Source organism: Mustelus asterias, chromosome 26 (genome assembly GCF_964213995.1).
Source record: "Mustelus asterias chromosome 26, sMusAst1.hap1.1, whole genome shotgun sequence".
In the NCBI taxonomy this organism is placed as follows: Eukaryota; Metazoa; Chordata; class Chondrichthyes; order Carcharhiniformes; family Triakidae; genus Mustelus; species Mustelus asterias.
The window spans coordinates 14,038,502-14,051,981 of NC_135826.1; the positions used below are offsets into that span (position 1 = coordinate 14,038,502).

The 13,480-nt window shown below is 47.8% G+C and overlaps 1 protein-coding gene across 1 annotated transcript in view; it reads left to right on the forward strand.

Annotated features, from left to right (window-relative positions):
* Window positions 1-13,480, forward strand: part of LOC144479463 (receptor-type tyrosine-protein phosphatase delta-like) — a 526,436-nt gene that overhangs the window by 399,076 nt on the left and 113,880 nt on the right. Inside the window, exons 24-26 of the mRNA XM_078198154.1 lie at window positions 1,076-1,087; window positions 3,393-3,505; window positions 10,925-10,966. Of these exons, the coding sequence (XP_078054280.1) occupies window positions 1,076-1,087; window positions 3,393-3,505; window positions 10,925-10,966 (167 nt within the window). The remainder of the gene's footprint in view (window positions 1-1,075; window positions 1,088-3,392; window positions 3,506-10,924; window positions 10,967-13,480) is intronic.

Consider the following 13,480-nt stretch of genomic DNA (forward strand, 5'->3'; position numbering starts at 1 on the left):
TTAAAGCCCAACAGGTTTATTTGGTAGCAAAAGCCACACAAGCTTTCGGAGCCCCAAGCCCCTTCTTCAGGTGAAGCACTCACCTGAAGAAGGGGCTTGGGGCTCCAAAAGCTTGTGTGGCTTTTGCTACCAAATAAACCTGTTGGACTTTAACCTGGTGTTGTTAAACGTCTTACTGTGTTTACCCCAGTCCAACACCGGCATCTCCACATCATGGTTAGTTTAGGCCTCAACCTGGCAATACTCTTGTAAGGGCCCAGTTTCTTGTTCCATGTTGTCAGGCTTTTTCTGGGGGGATAATCCAGAAACTATCCATAGCAATTCTCTTGGCAGATAGGAGAATTTAAATATTAGGCAATTGAAACTCCAGCCATGGATATTGACCATCCAATATTGATTTGCCCTCCCTCAGTACTGTGCATCTGACAGTGCCGCACTCCCTCAGTACCGACCGGCTCCATCAATACTGACCCTCCAAGTTATTACATAACAGTAGCTAATTCGCTTTTCCGACTCCTCAGTGGGACAAAGGCCCCCATTTGATGCCCTCACCTTCCTTTTGTTGGTGACTATTAGTGCTCTCAACGAGTCTATTGCCAGAATGCAAGCAAGTAGGCTTAGCCAGCCAGTCCTGCTGCATGATCATTAATGGGCAGCACGGTGGCACAGTGGCTTAGCGCTGCTGCCTCACAGCGCCAGAGATCCGGGTTCTATTCCCGGCTTGAGTCACTGTCTGTGTGGAGTCTGCATGTTCTCCCTGTGTCTGCATGGGTTTCATCCAGGTGCTCCGGTTTCCTCCCACAGTCCAAAGGACGAGCTGGTTTGGTGCATTAGCCATGCTAAATTCTTTCTGTGTACCCGAACAGGCGCTGGAGTGTGGCGACTAGGGGATTTTCACAGTAACTTCATTGCAGTGTTAATGTTAACCCACTTGTGACACTAATAAATAAACTTTAAACTTTTAATGATTGAAGGCATGCTGTTGACTGCTGTATTGTAGATGTGTATTACTGAAGTTTATATTGAAGCATTCACATGGTTCTTATCTTTCCTTTAATGCATTCTTCATGGACAGCAAGCCGGACAGGTAAGCAACCATTCTTAATCTAAAATTCTGGATAATTAAAACTATGAAGATAATTTAGACCAGGAAGTCTTACGCTGGGGTTCTCTGATATCCCCGCGATTTTTTGGTGCTAGAGGTGGCATGCCATTGGCCGTTAGTGGGATCTTCTATTCCTGCCGCTATCAATGGAATTTCCCATTGATTCCACCCACGCTGCTGGGAAAACCTTGGCGGGGGTGTGCTGTTGGTGGGGCCAGAAGATCCCACTGGTGTGAAGAGCCAATAAATTGTGGCCATTATAGTGCACTTCGAAAAGCATTGTATGATTAAAACAAGTCAACATGGTTTTACTAAAGGAAAATCCTGTTACAACTTTATTCAAGTTTTTTGGGGATGTGACCAGTAGGGTAGATAAAGGTGAGCTAGTAGATGTAATATATCCGGATTTCCAAAAGCTGCCACACAAAAGATTAATAGGCAAGCTGAGGGCTCATGGAGTTGAGGGTAATATATCAGCATGGATAGAAGATTTGTCAACAGACAGGAGCAGATAGTGGGCATAAACAAAGCATTTTGAAGTTGATAGTCTGTGAATAGTGGAGTGCCGCAAGGATCAGCGCTGGGGAATCAGCTGTTTACAATCAATGGATGGGGTTTTCCAGCCCCAACACTGGCAAGCACCATCGCAGACGGAACGGGAAGATTTGGAGAGCTGTTAAAAGTCAACGAGTCTCCAAATTCTCCTGTCCTTCCTGCAACAATGCCTGCCAATGCTGAGGCCAGGAAATCCTGGTGTATATTGATGACTTGGATGAAGTGACAGTGAGTTAGGTATCTATCCACGTTTGTTGATTATACAAAGTGAGGTGGAAAGGTAAGCTGTGGGGAGGACACAGAGAGGCTGCAAAGAGATCGAGACAGGTTGAGTGAGTGGGCAACAAGGTGGCAGATGGAGTATAGCAAAAGGAAGTGTGGAGTTATTCACATTTGTCATAAGAATGGAAAAGCAGGATATTTTTTCAAAACCAAGAAACATAGAAGTGTTAATGTTCAGAAAAACTTGGATGTGCTCACACAAGGAATGCAGAAAGTTAGGCTGCAGGTGCAGCAAGCAGTTAGGAAGGCACATGGCACATTAGCCTTTATTGCAAGACGATTGGACTACAAGAGTGAAGAGTTCTTTGTAAGACTTGCCGCAGTGTTGTGGTGAGATCACATCTGGAGTAACCTGTGCAGTTTTGGTCTCTGCCTTTAAGAAAGGATAGACTTGCATCAGAGACATAACAGCAAAGGTTCACTGAATTGGTCCCAGGGCTGAGGGGGATGTCCTATAATGAGAGACTGAGTACATTGGGTCCATATTCTCTGGAGCTTAGAAGAGGTGGTCTCTTTGAAACATACATGGTTCTGAAGGGGCTCGATAGGCTGGTCACTGGGACATGTTTTCACTGGTCGGGAAATCTGAAACATGGAGCATAATCTCAGGATGAGGAGTCGATCATTTAGGACTTGGATGAGGAGAAATTAGTTCACTCAGAGGGTTGTAAATCTTTAGAATCCTCTGTCCCAGAGGGTTGTGGATGCTCCGTGGTAAAATACATTTGAGGCTGCGACAGGCAGCTTTTTGGTTTCCCAGGGAACCGGGCGGGAGTGTGGAGTTGAAATCCAAGATCAGCCATGTTGAATGGCAGAATGAGCTCAATGGCCTGCTCCTACTCACCTTTCTTGTGTTCTTGTATTTTTTACCCATTATTGATATCAGTCGTAACTTAGCTTTAACTGATTCAATCAGTTTTAATCGTTACAAAGTGGCTATGGTTTCTTTTAACCAAGAGCTGTTATAGGTTCATCGTTGTGTGTGCCTGAGAACACTGGGTAATCACTTCATCTGTCCCGCTGGGCTGCTTCAAGAACCTAATTAGAGAATCAATTTTGGTATAAAATGAGTTGCAAAATCTTATCCTTTTGCTCGAAATTACTCTGAACTGTGGGGAACGAAGCACTGTGGGCAATCTGCTCGACAGGGTGTACTGGATGGTGTGTGCATTGGATACGGGTCTTTCACGTCTGGTTCAGGAACATAGGAACAGGAGTAGATCATTCAGCCCACCGAGTTTGTTCCACCGTTTAATGCCATTTATTTAAATATATTGCAATCAAGTTCTCGCCCATTGAATTTGGTTACTTCGCCAGTGAAGGGTGGCAAAAATCAGAGATCGGGATCTCGCTGGCAACAATTGTACTGGCTGACTGCAGTGATCTATATGTAACCGATGCCCTTGGCAAATTTACAACCTCATTTTTGTATATTTGATTCCAATGATAGAAAACGTAAAGAAAGTGATCCGAGAACAAAGTGCCTTCTCAACAATGCAGAGGTGCCATCCCATCATCCCACAGACCCCGTAGAAATGAGGCGCATCAACTTCCAGACGCCAGGTAAAGATGAGGCCTTCTAACCGTGTTCACCATGTGTTGATGCTACGGAAATAATCAAAAATGTGTTTATATTCTATCAGTGAACACCCGGTTCACAGTTTCAGTGTTTCCTCAGACTCCTACCTATCCGCGAACCATTGCGGATCCACTGAGTAAAGGAAGGTTGCTGGAGGCCCCAAAAACCAGAGGCTGGTGTAGGTCCCCTTCCCTGGGTATCGGTGACAGAGTTACCTCGGCAAGAAAATTCATTGCAGCGGCGCAGAGCAATGCTTTGTATCTCTGAACAGCTGCCAGTAGTTATTGGGAAGTGTTGGTGCGCTTTTGAGCCAGGGAACCAAAGTTCAGGGAAGGACTATGGAGGGAAAATTAACTTCCAGCGGGCACAATGCAAATGCAGAAGACATCTCAGTGCCTCAGAGTTTAAAGAAAAGGCTGGGGGTGTTGTTGAGTGTAAAATTGCCTATGGCCCTCTGAACTCACCCACCTCACTTCTCCTCCTACATTACCCCCAGCACAGTTTACCCTCCACAGAAGACCCTATTAATAATGTATAAGTCTGGAATCCAAGTTAATACATCCTCCATCAGATTCGGTTAAATTGGGTCTTCATTTGCATTTTGACAAAATTGTTTTATGTCTCAGAAGAAGAATATATTCTTTTTTTAAAAATTTGGTCCTAGTCAGAACCCAGCATCCGAGTAGCTCATGGTTAATCAGTAAAAAAAAAAATAGGGGTACTTATGGGACAGATAAATCTCGAGTCCATGTTCCTCATGAGGTCATGAGGATTGGGCACTCAGCAAATCAGAGTGATAGTGCAGTCTTTAAGCAATGAGTCTGAGAACTGGACCTCAACAGTGGTTACAGGCGAAACCTCATGGGCCATATCCAGGATACCTCCACTTCCTGCGGGTGACTTATTCATCAGCATTTGGTCTTTCCAATGGCGCACTCGCCAGCTCAGTGCAGATGCACGTTTTCTGAAGTTCAAAGGCTGGAATATTTTCATAACGAGGTTGCCATGGAGGTCAATGGATCATGCGTAGAGTGGCGTCATTGGGGCGCTGTGACACAGAGACCTACACATACAGCAATCATCTTGGATCAATGGAGATTCCCCATTCTCTTTCCAGCAGCACTGGTACTTTTCACAGAGACTGACCCTACTGTCAAGAATACGCATGTTGCCTGTCACCATCTGGATTGTGGATGATTTGAACAATCTGCTTAGGACTGGTCGAGCTCCAACTCTGTTTGATTCCTGGAAAGTACCCGGAAGGTGGGACCTCATTAAGCTCAAATTGTGGTATCTGTGGGATTGGCAGCACTAATTGTAGACCTAGTTCCCTGGGTTTCCCTGACCCCTCAAGTTTGTGCTTTCCCCTTGGCTTACGTGAGGATCTGCAAACAGCCCTGCTTCCTCCTTCTGGTGTTTCCAGTCTGGTTCAAGGTTTACAGTATGGAAGGGCATAACTGAGGATATCAACTGAACATAGGCCCAAGACAAAGGACATTCAGGGTGGCACGGTGGCACAGTGGTCAGCACCGCTGCCTCACAGGGACCCAGGTTTGATTTCGGCCTTGGCTGACTGTCTGTGTGGAGTTTGCATGTTCTCCCCGTGTCTGTACGGGTTTCCTCCCATGTTTAGAAGACGTGCTGGTTAGGTGGATTGGCCATGCTAAATTGCCTCTCAGTGTCTCAAGATGTATAGTTTAGGGGGGTTAGTGGGGTAAAGGTGTGGGGTTCTGGTGATAAGGCCTGGGTGTCGGAGAGTCAGTGCAAGCTTGATGGGCCAAATGTCCTCCTCCTGCATTGTAGGGATTCTATGGTTATTTATTAAAGGGTTATTTTCTAAAAACAGGAGTTTTTAGCCCTGGCATGACCTTCCTAGGGAGAGGAAAGCCTACTTGCACCTTCCTTGACCACCTTTCTCAAGAGCTGGAGTGGCAAAGGACCAGGACCCGAATGTGGGCCTGAGCTCTCAATTATGGAATGCTGTGTGGTGTGGTGTGGGAGCATTTAAAATGAGGAGCAGAGACTTGAATTAGAGTGAAGGAGAGAGTGGTTAGTTGGTCTCTACGATACCCTGGAGGAGATGAAATAATTTCAAATCTTTTAAATCTTGCCTTCTGTCAAATATTGAAATGTGTGGATTTTAATGTGGCACCTCAGGGTGAACTGTTGACTGGGGTGTCCTCACAGATGCCTGAGAAACAGGGCGGCACGGTAGCACAGTGGTTAGCACTGCTGCTTCACAGCTCCAGGGACCTGGGTTCGATTCCCGGCTCGGGTCACTGTCTGGGTGGAGTTTGCACATTCTCCTCGTGTCTGCGTGGGTTTCCTCCGGGTGCTCCAGTTTCCTCCCACTGTCCAAAGATGTGCGGGTTAGGGTGATTGGCCACGCTAAAATTGCCCCTTAGTGTCCTGAGATGCGTAGATTAGAGGGATTAGCGGGTAAAATATGTAGGGATATGGGGGTAGGGCCTGGGTGGGATTGTGGTCGGTGCAGACTCGATGGGCCGAATGGCCTCTTTCTGCACTGTAGGGTTCTATGAATGATTCCTAACCAAATGTTAAATCATCAGTAGAAGTCTTCCACCAAAGCGATTAATGAAACAACCGCCCAGAAATGAGTGGTTTGTTCAATGGAGGATACTTTCAGGGTAATGTTTGGCATCCTCAGCTGTGTGTTTAATTGCATCCCATTGTGCAGGAGACCATTGAGATGTTGCAAAGGCATCCTCATGGAAGAGTGGCAGAAAGGCTTGAACTCAGGAATCCCCAGAGCCTTGCCACCAATCCCAACTGTGGAGACGCAAAGAGAACAGGGACAGAAGGACAAAATTAGGAAGCATTGAGATCAATTCCTGCACACGCCTTACTGGCTAGCTAGAAACCAGCCTCAGCAGAGGAGGTAGGAATGGGTTATGGGTCACTGGCACAACTGGTTGACGCAGCCACAGAGAAATGTGGGGCATAACACAAGATTCATTTTTCAAAACATGTGCAGTTGCTGTGGGAGATACCATCGCAAAGAAGAATATTTTTTCCTACAGATTACAAAGTTGTGATGCAGCACCCTTTTGAGACATATGTTGGATCCCAGAATACATTGCTTGGAGATGTCCACGTTTGATCCTTCACAAGTCATTGGTTCTGCCATTCCCTTGGGAAATCCAGTGAACCAATCATTTGGCCTGTTTGAGGAATTCCTTGAAGTGAATCAATTAATTCAGAAGGGCGTTTCATCATCTGGTTTGTCAACACAAGTTGGGTGTTTGTGGTAAGGCATGAACAAAGAAACAGCACGGGAACAGGCCCTTCGGCTGACCAAGCCTGTGCCGACACATGACACCTTTCTAAACTAAAGACCTTTTGCCTCTACACGGTCTGTATCCCTCTATTCCCTGCCTATTCATATATCTCCAGTAAGAAGTCTCACAATACCAGGTTAAAGTCCAACAGGTTTATTTGGTAGCAAAAGCCACAAGCTTTCGGAGCGCTGCTCCTTCGTCAGGTAAGTGGGAGTTCTATTCACAAACAGGGCATATAAAGACACAAACTCAATTTACAGAATAATGGTTGGAATGCGAGTCTTTACAGGTAATCAAGTCTTAAAGGCACAGACAATGTGAGTGGAGAGAGGGTTAAGCACAGGTTAAAGGGATGTGTATTGGCACCAGACAGGACAGTTAGTGAGATTTTGTAAGCCCAGGCAAGTCGTGGGGGTTACAGATAGTGTGACATGAACCCAAGATCCCGGTTTAGGCCGTCCTCATGTGTGCGCAACTTGGCTATCAGTCTCTGCTCAGCGACTCTGCGCTGTCGTGTGTCTTCATATTCATGTATCTGTCAAGATGCCTCTTAAACATTGCTGTTGTATCTACTTTTCCCAGCTCTTCTGGCAGCGCATTCCAGGCACTTACCACCATCTGTGTAAAAAAAACTTGCCTCTCACATCTCCTTTAAACTTTCTCCTTTTTACCTTAAACCCGTGTCCCCCAGTAATTGATATTTCTGCCCCCCAGTAATTGATATTTCTGCCCTGGGAAAAAGACTTTGATTATCCATTCTATCCTCGCCTTTCATAATTTCGTAAACTTCTGGCAGGTCGCCCCTCAGCCTCTGACATTCAAAGTTTGTCCACTCTCTGGTTTACAAACCAGGAAACTTTTTCTCTACCCTTCCAAAGCCTCCACATCGTTCTGGTAGTGTGATGACCAGAACTGTGCACCATATTCCAAATGTTGCAACATGACTTGCCAATTTTTATACTCTAGGCCCCGATCGATGGAGGCAAACATGCCAAACATCATCTTGACCACATTATCCACTCACTTTCAGGGAACTGTGGACCTGTACGTCTAGATCCCTCTGTATGTTAATACTTCTAAGAGTTCTACCATTTACTTTATACTTCTCTCCTGCAATAGCTCTTCCAAAATGCATCACTTCGCATTTTTCCAGATTAAATTCCATCTGCCCATTTCTTCCATCCAAGTCTCCAGCCTATCTATATCTTGCTGTATCCTCTGGTAATCCTCCTCACTATCCTCAGCTCCTCTAATCTTTGTGTCATCCGCAAACTTACCAATCAGTCCACCTGCATTCTCCTCCAAATCATTTATTACAAACAGGGGTGGCAGTATTGATCCCTGCGGAGCACCACTGATCACAGACATCCAATCAGAAAAACACCCTTCCACCACTACTCTCTGTCTTCTCTGACCAAGGCAGTTCTATATTCATCTTACCAGCTCACTACGGATTCCGCGTGACTCCAACTTTTGTATCAGCCTGCCATGAGGGACCTTGTCAAAGGCCTTGAATGGGTAAATTATATAACAGACGACCAAATATTCAAAGAACAAAGAACAATACAGCACAGGAACAGGCCCTTCGGCCCTCCAAGCCCGTGCCACTCCCTGGTCCAAACTAGACCATTCTTTTGTATCCCTCCATTCCCACTCCGTTCATATGGCTGTCTAGATAAGTCTTAAACGTTCCCAGTGTGTCCGCCTCCACCACCTTGCCTGTCAGCGCATTCCAGGCCCCCACCACCCTCTGTGTAAAATATGTCCTTCTGATATCTGTGTTAAACCTCCCCCCCTTCACCTTGAACCTATGACCCCTCGTGAACGTCACCACCGACCTGGGGAAAAGCTTCCCACCGTTCACCCTATCTATGCCTTTCATAATTTTATACACCTCTATTAAGTCTCCCTTCATTCTCCGTCTTTCCAGGGAGAACAACCCCAGTTTACCCAATCTCTCCTCATAACTAAGCCCCTCCATACCAGGCAACATCCTGGTAAACCTCCTCTGTACTCTCTCCAAAGCCTCCAAGTCCTTCCCTCAAAGCCAACAGGCTTTGATTGTGCTTCATTAGTCAATGGCCTATCTGCCATTACATGCACACTGAATGGCAAGGAATTCAGCAGTTGATCACTGTTTCCAGGCTTCACAACAGAACTTCAGCTGGATTTACCTGGGTGTAACTAAACATTTCTCCAGATCTGGCGATTAGATCCAAGCTAGCCAAGAAACATTGAAACTAGATGGAGGAGTGGGCCATTCGACCCTTCGAGCCTGCTCCACCATTCATTATGGTCATGGCTGGTCATCAGATTCAATATCCTGATCCCCCCCTTCTACCCACCCCCCCCATATCGCTTGATCCCTAACAATGGAATTGGTGATAACACTTCCTGTAAACAGGGCGGCTGAGTCAGTCACCCCATCTACAATACATGGTTTCTTCTGGAACACATGACAGAGGATCCAACTTCAGGGAGAAGTTGACTTAGGCTTGCATCCGGGTCACCTGAAGGTGCAGTTAATGTGAGGTGGGGTTGGAGGTGACCCAGATACGGTGATACAATTCGGCGGCTCACCTGTAACTTGTGTGCTTGTATATCCTGTTTGAATGTGCAGCAGTGCAAGTGGTCGGTTGGTCCCTCTGGTTTTATCCCTGCTCCTGAGTTATCGAACTAGATCGTGGGTGTTGCACAAACCCCAGGCAGCAGCAAAGGCTGGCCCAGTCCCAGGGGTTCAATCCCTGCTTCCTGCTAAGCTGGATGTTCTGAGACAGGCTACACGGAAAGTGCTACAATTGGCTCCATTGTCCCTCGGTTAGAGAACAGGAAATCAGCCAGCGATCCTGCACCTCATCACTACACTGTGAGACCTGATGAGAAAATATGGAGACGAGGCCATTTAAAAAGGCCAGGATTATGACGCCCTCTGGGCCAACTTCCCTTCAGCCCTCAATTAAGATTCATGCGGCGAGGTACTAGAAGGCTTTTGATGTCCGAGGCCTTGCGTCGCAGGAAGAGTCAACATCTTCAACAAAGGAAGAGAGAAAATGGATGAGATTGACAAAGGATTACCAACTGTCCAGGGTGATCCCAGCAACTCCAGGAGGAGTTAAAGATTAATCTCCAGGACACTGTAAACAGTGCGTGTGTTTACATTTTGTTTAATTAATTACAAAAATATTCGATCAAGGATTTTTTTTTAAATGGTTTCTGAACTGCTGAGGCCAGTTGAGGTGTGATGCCTCCTCCAGGGTTACCTACAACCAGAATTGTCAACCCCGTGTAGGGTTCAGGTTAGGAGAAGGAAGCATTCACAGAGTCTCAAAGCAAATTACTGCCGATGCTGGAACCTGAAACAAAAACAGAAAAATCTCAGCAGGTCTGACAACTTCTGTGGAGGGAGAATAGAGCTTTTGTAAGAGGGCGAGGTAAGAAGTCTCACAAACACCAGGTTAAAGTCCCAACAGGTCTATTCGGAATCATGAGCTATCAGGGCGGCTGCCCCTTCCTCAGGCGAAGGAACAGCGCTCCGAGAGCTCGCGATTCCGAATAAACCCATCGGACTTTAACCTGGTGGTTTGTGAGACTTCTCGGTGTGCCCCACCCCAGTCCGAAGCCGGCACCTCCACCTCACAACACAGCTCGAGTATTGAGTGCCTGATTGCCCCCCCCCCCCCCCCCCCGCTCTGTCCTGCCATTTGACCACTCACGAACCCAATCTCTTGCCGAAACCCTTGCCCCCCCCCGGATCAGCTGATGTCATAGTCATTCTAGGGTAGCCTGCCCTCGCATAACCGGGGGTTACCCCCCCCCCCCCCACCCACCTAACCCGGCATTTCAGGCGGGTCCCTCATGGGTGCCATGACAACGGCTATGCTTTGAACCAAAGTGGGTTACCGGAGAGGAGAACAAGAGGTAAGGACGCTGTAACAAATGGTTGAGTTCTTTCAGAGGGCCTGATTGGAGTCTGACTGTTTACTCATGCATTTGTTTGTTTGTTTGAGTTCCTGTTTTATTTTTCTGTTCTCTTCCCCCCTTGAGTTGCATTCTGCCAACCTGTAGGTTTGAGTGTGTTCACGTGCTGATGTTTCTTTTTCACAGAATCTGTTGTCAGCAGCCCCCTCAGTGAACCCGAATTTGCAAGTTAGTTCCCACTTGCATTTTATGCCTATTGTTTTGTTGACTTATGTTATGTTTTGTTTTTAATATATTATATATATAGATATGGATTTATATTTATATATATATGTATAATCTGTTCCTTATCCACCTCTTTGTGTATTTTTTAATCTGTGTTTCTCTCTCTCTCTCTCTCTCTCGAGGCTCCTGGCTGCTCATTGGCTAAGCTACTTAGCTCCTCACACTTTTTTGCATGCCTTTGAACTGTTTGTTTCCAAATGTTAACCCTTTCCAGCCCAGGGTTGTCTGCCGATTTGTGGCTTCATCAGTTTCACCTGGTGGTCATGCGGTCTTTAGGGTGTTACGGGAAGGTGGGCAGTAAGGCCGGCGAGAGGGGGGTGTATTCCCCACCCCGGAGGGTCAGATTCCAGGTGCCAGACTTCGGCCCACTGCCAATGGGTTTATCGCTCACCGCTTAGTTTCCGCCATTAACTCAGGGATGTGCGGGGAGGGGGAGTTGGGGCGGGGGCGGGGGGGCAGGAAAATGCCCTTTGCCCCCAACTCCCCCTCCCCCCTCCAACACACAGACACACACAGACACACGCACACACAGACACACACACACAGACAGACACACACACAGACACACGCACACACACAGAATGGTCCTTCGCTTTTCGGGAGATTTCCTGTTTGATTTCCTTTTTGCCCCCACCTCCGGTTGATTTGGATTCAGAAAATGAAGCTGACCCCTGACCTGTGAGAATGTTACATTCTCACACTTCATTACTTGCACGTAACCTCTGACCCATGGCACATTTCTTCTCCAGATGTCACCACTCTCCCCCTCCCTCTCTCTCCCTCCCTCTCTCTCCTTCTCTGTTCCCACCCTCTCTCTCTCTCCTCCCTTTTCTCTCCCTTCTCTCCCTCCCTCTCTCCTTCCCTCTCCCTCTCTCTCTCTCCCCTCCCTTTCTCTCGGTCCCTTCTCTCCCTCTCTCTCTCTTTCTCCCGCTTCCCCCTCCCCCCTCTCTCTTCCCCCTCCCCCCCTCTCTCTTCCCCCTCCCCCCCTCTCTCTTCCCCTCCCTCTACCTTCCTCTCTCCCGCCTCCTCTGTCCGACCCCAAAAATCTCTCTCTCTCTCCCTCTCCCTCTCTCTCTCTTTCTCTCTCCCTCTCTCTCTCTCTCTCCCCCTCTCTCTCTCCCTCTCTCTCCCCTCTCCCTCTCTCTCCCCCTCTCTCCCCCTCTCTCTCCCCCCTCTCCCTCCCTCCCTCCCTCCCCCTCCCTCCCTCCCCCCTCCCCCTCCCTCCCCCTCCCTCCCCCCTCCCCCTCCCTCCCCCCCTCCCCCTCCCTCCCTCCCTCCCCCCTCCCCCTCCCTCCCTCCCCCCTCCCCCTCCCTCCCTCCCCCCCTCCCTCCCTCCCCCCCCTCCCTCCCCTCCCTCCCCCACCCTCCCTCCCCCTCCCTCCCTCCCTCTCTCTCCCTCCCTTCCTCTCTCTCCCTCTCTCTCTCTCCCTCTCCCTCTCCCTCCCTCTCTCTCTCTCCCCCTCTCTCTCTCCCTCTCTCTCTCTCTCTCTCCCTCCTTCTCCCTCTCTCTCTCTCTCTCTCCCTCTCTCCCGCTGGATTGCTGGAGCAGATTCTGTCTGCCATCTTGTTCTAAATCAGTATAAATGAACACACTGGAGGTGCTTCCTCAACGATTTCAAAGGGCTGCCAGTGCTGGAAAAGGATGATTGCAGTTTTCCGCCGTGCCCCAATCAATCCTCAACCCACTCCTTTCATTAAATAAAACATTTTTTCTCCCCATCCTTCCACGTAATCTCCTGTTGAAGGTGATGTAGTCATTCTGATTCAGATTTCACCAGCAGGGAAACACTAGGTTAAACAGGAGGCCCTTTCTCCTGCCATAGAAAGTCTTGCTTTACAACAGACCCATAGTTCCGTGACATTGCACTGTGTTCACTTCACGGCAGTTCATCTGAAATCAACCAAGCTGATGCAAAAGGCAATGGAACTTCTGACCATGTCTTGCACAAGTCGAGATTCTGCGTTCCTTTGCAAAATGTTGCACTAGTTTTAAAAAGAATCTTACTAGATACAGGCCTTGTCCACATACCCAGCCGCTCCCCCAAAATTAATGGGCAGCACAGTGGCACAATGGTTAGCACTGCTGCCTCATGAGTGCCAGGGACTCAGGTTCAATTCCCAGCTTGGGTCACTGTCTGTGTGGAGTCTGCACGTTCTCCCCGTGTCTGCGTGGGTTTCCTCCGGGTGCTCCGGTTTCGTCCCACAGTCCGAAGATATGCGGGTTAGGTTGATTGGCCATGCTAAATTGCCCCTTAGTGTCAGGGGGACTAACTAGGGTGAATACATGGCGTTATAAGAATCGGGCCTGGGTGGGAGAGTTGTCAGTGCAGGCTTGATGGGCCAAATGGCCTCCTTCTGCACTGTAGGGATTCGATGATTCTAAATTAATCCTTTGAGTTTCTGTTAATTGCGCTAATTTGCTTGAGAAGATTCTTAAAATTAAATTTATTTATAGAC